This window comes from Mytilus edulis, chromosome 13 (genome assembly GCF_963676685.1).
Source record: "Mytilus edulis chromosome 13, xbMytEdul2.2, whole genome shotgun sequence".
Lineage (NCBI taxonomy): Eukaryota > Metazoa > Mollusca > Bivalvia > Mytilida > Mytilidae > Mytilus > Mytilus edulis.
The window spans coordinates 74,842,613-74,848,767 of NC_092356.1; the positions used below are offsets into that span (position 1 = coordinate 74,842,613).

The window sequence follows — 6,155 nt, forward strand, 5'->3', positions numbered from 1 at the left end:
TAAAGTCAGACATGGTTATTTCGCTCTAAAACACACAACTGGTAATTTCTTTTGGTCATTTTAATAGGAAATAAATTACTGTAACATAGATGAGATTAAAAAATGAAAAAAAAGAAAGAAAATGAAATGCACTGTTGCTACGTATACCATGTAGACTTTCCTTTTGTAAATTGCATTATACATATGAAAGAATGTTGTGTCATGAATGAATAAACTGAATAAACCGTTAAAATTTTAAGAAACTGGATATATATTTAGTAGTATACTTAACCTTGAGTTTAATTTGGCATATTAATGTTACCCAGTATACTTTTACTTATTACAGCTTATGCTTTAAATAATGCTTTGCAGGTTTTTTTTTACCCCAATCTACATATTTTCTTTATTGTATATAAGAATTTACCCATTTTCATGTTGATCAATCAAAACTAATACTACTTTTAAAACCTGTATTATATAATCGCCAATGGCAGTCAGCAGAGTAAAAGAACATCAGTTGTTCGACCTGTTAGTCAAATGCGTTTTGTTTAAATATACTTTTTCACTGTTTTGGTCTTTTGGAAAATGTTGTTTGTGCTGTATTTAGACCCTTCTACAACGAAATTAGTTTTACACGCACACGTATAAAAATTGCGGTTTTTATCCAACGCAATAATACGTTTGAACGCAGTTTTCAATTTAGACTCGTTTATATTTTTTCGTTTGGGCTTGTATCCTATTTTCCCTCCGGTTTATATGATCCGTTCATCCTATATTTACTCTTAAAATTCGAGGGTCTATCTAAAAATGATGGTACTTTTTCCTAAAAATGAGGGTACTTTGTATATGGCCTTCCGAATACCGTTTCGATCCCTAACATCACTACAGAGACATTAATTGTCGAAATCCGGATCTGGTGTACAAAGAAATATTGACACCTTATGTTTGTGGCATAACATCGTGGGCACACGTTAATTGTTTTCTGTTTAGTATTAAATTTATATTAAGATCCATTTTGTTACATCTTGTGATCAATTTTATTTGGCAATCGCCAATGGCAGTCAGCAGGGTTAAAGAACATCAGTTGTTCGACCTTTAGTCAAATGCATTTTGTTTAAATATACATTTTCACTGTTTTGGTCTTTTGGAAAATGTTGTTTGTGCTGTATTTAGACCCTTCTACAACGAAATTTGTTTTACATGCTCACGTATACAAATTGCGGTTTTTATCCAACGCAATAATAGGTTTGAACGTAGTTCTCAATTTAGACTCGTTTATATTTTTTCGTTTGGGCTTGTATCATATTTTCCCTCCAGTTGATATGATCCGTTCATCCTATATTTACTCTTAAAATTCAAGAGTCTATCTAAAAATGAGGATACTCTTTTTCTAAAAATGAGGGTACTTTTTATATGGCCTTCAAAATACCGTTTCAATCCCTAGCATCACTGAAGAGACATTTATTGTCGAAATCCGGATCTGGTGTACAAAGAGATATTGACACCTTATGTTTGTGGCATAACATCGTGGGTACACGTTAATTCCTGATGCAGGTAAATCCAGAAAAGCGCTTCGGACGCAATAAATTATAAAACGTGTTGTGTTCCATTTTTTACATCACTGGGTCGATACCTCTGCTGGTGGACAATCAGTCCCCGAGGTTATCATCAGCTCAGTAGTAAGTGCTTCGGTACTGACATGATTTAACAACTTTGTTTTTATTTGGCTTTTTAACTATTTCGATCTGAGCGTCACTGATGAGTCTTATGTAGACGAAACGCGCGTCTGGCGTATAAAATTATAATCCTGGTACTTTTGATAACTATTAACAAACTTTACTTAAATTGTCTGTTTATAAATTTTTGAAATTACTATGTAACTAAGGTTTCAACTCCCTCAGGCAAAGTTGGCTTTAGACGAATTTGGCTATTTATTTTAGGTATTTTTGACATATAGCTCTCCAACGATTTTCGGGACTTATACATCTTCGGATTTCAAATGTTTGGCTTTGAGCGTTCCTGATGAAGGTAAATCCAGAAAAGCGATTCGGACGCAATAAATTATAAAACGTGTTGTTTTCCATTTTTTAATTGTTTTCTGTTTAGTATTAAATTTATATTAAGATCCATTTTGTTACATCTTGTGATCAATTTTATTTGGCAATGGTCAATGGCAGTCAGCAGGGTTAAAGAACATCAGTTGTTCGACTTGTTAGTCAAAATGCGTTTTTTTTAAATATCCTTTTTTACTGTTTTGGTCTTTTGGAAAATGTTGTTTGTGCTGTATTTAGACCCTTCTACAACGAAATTTGTTTTACATGCACACGTATAAAAATTGCGGTTTTTATCCAACGCAATAATAGGTTTGGACGTAGTTTTCAATTAAGACTCGTATATATAGGCACTTATATAAGTGCCTATAAATAGCAGCACATTACATACAAATCTATGGGAGTGTGGATTAATCAGTACAGAGATAAATTCAATTACACAAATATAATTATAGATTGCCTAACAATGTAATAAAGCTAATTGGTCTAGCGAAATATTGCGTTTATTTTCATCCTTTTATTACATTGTTAGGCAATATATATGTATATAACAAGTCAAAAAGGGCACAACATCACCATTAAATAACTATAAAATTAACAAATATTAGATATTTCTGATAACAGTTATCCTTCTTCAATAATAGCGCGATGTCAAATGAATCATGTCAATATATTCAAACTGAGATACTTTTTCTAATCTTGAATTGATACAATTTAAGCGTACACCACAGACGCAGATACATTTTTAAAATTTCCAAACACGGCGCAAAGATAACAAAGATATGCCAAATGAAAATAGTTATTTTTGTTGTGAACTGGCACAACTCTAGATTTCCAATGGTTGTGACAGTTTCGATGTTATAACTGCATTGAGGGCAGTCCTCAAACAAAAAAATCCAAAATGTCCTAACCGATCCAGGATTGTATAAATTTGACAACGGTAGGGCAATTACAACAGAAACTACATATTTAAGCCTCCCAAATTATGAGAAGTCTAATAATGATTAAAAAAAATAAGTTTTATATAATGAGGTAAACTAATTGAACGTGGCTACGTACTTATACATCCATCCCAAATCAATGGAAACCTGTAATTTAAACTGTTATTTTCAAAAATAATTTCGAACTGTATAGCAAGTACTAAAGCCGGCGTTGTTGGAAACAGGTGGCGACAGGAAAATGAGGGACTCGTTCTATGTTTTTTTTCATTTATGCCCTCTGGGGAAACTGTCCATAACTTTCTTATCCAAAATCTTTCCCTAGCGACTCTGTCGACCCCGACCAACCCTATATATAAAATGACTGAATAAATAGTCAACGATCAATCTTACAGGGCGATGGATCATGTAATATGATTCTGTACACTACAAAATATGATATATAATAAGTCAAAAAGGGTACAACATCACCATTAAATAACTATAAAATGAACAAATATTAGATATTTCGGAAAACAGATATCCTTCTTCAATAATAGCACGATGTCAAATAAATCATGTCAATATATTCAAACTGAGAAACTTTTTCTAAATCTTGAGATTTATACAATTTATGCGAACACCACAGACGCTGATACAATTTTAAAATTTCCAAACACGGCGCAAAGATTACAAAGATATGCCAAATGAAAATAGTTATTTTCGATGTGAACTGGCACAACTTGAAATTTCCAAAGGTTGTGACAGTTTAGATGTTATAACTGCATTAAGGGCAGTTCTCAAACAAAAAAATCAAAAATGTCCTAACCGATCTAAATAAGTATAATATTTCAAATTTGACAACGGTAGGGCAATTGCAACAGAAATAAAAATTAAAGCCTCCCAAACGAATAGCAGTGTAATAATGATTAGAAAAATAAGTTTTATCTAATGAGGTAAAATAATTGAACGTGGCTACGTAATTATACATCATCCCGAATGAATGGGGCCCTGTAATTTAAACTGGTATTTAAAAATAAATTCGAACTGTAAAGCAAGTACTAAAGCCGGAGCTACTGGAAACAAGTGATGACAGGAAGATGTGGGACTCATTCTATGTTTTTGTCATGTATGCCCTCTGAGGAAACTGTCCGTAACTTTCTTATCCAAAATCTTTCCCGAGCGACTATGTCGACCTTCGATCAACCCTCGTTGTGGTCTATGGTTGTGATGGTTAGGTTTTTGAGATCAGCTTGTGTTTGCCCAGGTGATCTCAAATGACGACTTACGGGTAGGTCGGGCTTGCACGTGTAGTCATTTCTATGACCATTCATGCGTTTGTTGAATGGCTGCTCTGCCTCGCCAACATACTGCATGTCACATCCACACTGAAATAGGTATACAACATTCTGGGTTTTGCAAGTTACATTGCAAAATATAGTGTACACAGACCTAGTCGAGTGGCAAGTAAATGTTTGAGTATTTAGTATTTGTTGACAAGTCAGACAACGTCTGTTACCACATGACTTGCACCATCCTGCGATTCAACAGCTTTTATTTGAGGAGACGTCAGCTCTAACAAATAAGTCTTTCAGATTTGCTGGTCTCCGAAAAGCTAAGACAGGAGGATTGGGAAAGATCTTGGATAATTTAGGGTGTTTGGCAATAGTTTGCCAATTGGCACGGATCAAACGTGAAAGGTGAGTTAAGGCTTGATTGAATGTTGGAACAAACGGGACTATTTTGCTGCGCCTCTTCCGTTTGTACTGTACGAGTTCATAGCGGCTGTTATTGTTAGCCCGCACAAACCCCTTATCTATGTCCAATTTCTTATAACCTCGTTTTGTCAAAAATCCGCGAAGTTCCTGTAACCGTTTCGTGTCAGGCTCCTCAGAGGAGCAAATCTGACTCTGGACTCTGAGAGCTTGACTGTACGGGATACGTTGTACAGTGTTGTGGGTGACACCTTTGGGGAGAAAGGTACTGATGTTTATCTGTTGGTTTACAGTAGAGGTCTGTTGATATGAAACCGTCCTTTATAGACGTTGTTGTGTTTACGAAGGATACCGTAGAGTCGGAAATTTCATACGTAAATTTAATTGAATGGTGGACGTTGTTTGCATGTCTGATGAAATCATCCAGTTTTTGTTGGGATTAAATCCATTTCATGTCAACATCATCAATGAAACGGAAGCAAGACAAAGGTTTGGATAAAGATGCTGCAATAATTTGTTTTTCTAATTTGCCCATGAAAATATTGACATAAGACGGTGCCATTTTTGTCCCCATTGCTGTCCCGTTTATTTGAAGGTAAAGATCACCATTGAAGGTGAAATTGTTGCATTTCAGGACCAGAGTAAGCAGCTGGACTAAACATTCAGTAGGTGGTTCTAAAATGTTACGCGAGTCCCATATTCCCCTACAAGATTGTAAGCCGGCATCATGAGGTATGTAGGTATACAATGAGGTGACATCTAAAGTGACAAGGAGGGTTTCCGGAGCAAGAGGGTTCATGGATTCTATTTTACGAAGATAATTTGTAGTGTCTTGAATGTTGGAAGGAAGATTTTCTACATGAGATCTTAAATGAAGATCGACGAATTCCGAGATTTTCTCAGTCGGATGGCCGTTTGCGGATACAATGGGTCGACCAGGGTTGTTAACCTTGTGTATTTTGGAAAGAAAATACAATCGACCAGGCTTTGAATTCTCTGGTTTTAAATAACCAATTGTATCCTCATCTATGTGACATTCATAATACATGGTTTGTAACGCAGTGATAATTTTGGAGCTAAACTCGGAAGTAGGATCATAGTCTAGCTTCTTATAAAATCTCTCATCAGAGAGCTGACGCACTGCTTCCGCGATGTAGTTAGCTTTGTCCATTATCACAACGGCACTGCCCTTGTCTGCTGGTTTTATCACAATATCATCTCGGTTTCTCAGCGATTGTATTGCTTTTTTCTCGTCAGGAGAGGTGTTATAAAATGACGAGTACGTGTTGCTAGCTAGCTGAACAACATCCGATTTGATTTTGTCGATAACATCGTCCAATGTAGCAGATTGACTAAGTTTTGGAATCCATGAACTCTTCTTTTTTAAAATGCGGAATTATGATTTCATTTTTTTGGTCTTTTTGAAAATGTTGTTTGTGCTGTATGAAGACCCTTCTACAACGAAATTTGTTTTACATGCACACGTTTGAGTA

General features: G+C 35.3%; 1 protein-coding gene across 1 annotated transcript; it reads right to left on the minus strand.

Moving 5' to 3' along the window:
- Positions 1 to 5,101: 5,101 nt before the first annotated feature.
- On the minus strand, positions 5,102 to 5,833 carry LOC139500568 (uncharacterized). Its single transcript, XM_071289318.1, has one exon. The coding sequence runs from the start codon at positions 5,831 to 5,833 to the stop codon at positions 5,102 to 5,104; it is 732 nt and encodes a 243-aa protein (XP_071145419.1).
- Positions 5,834 to 6,155: the final 322 nt, after the last annotated feature.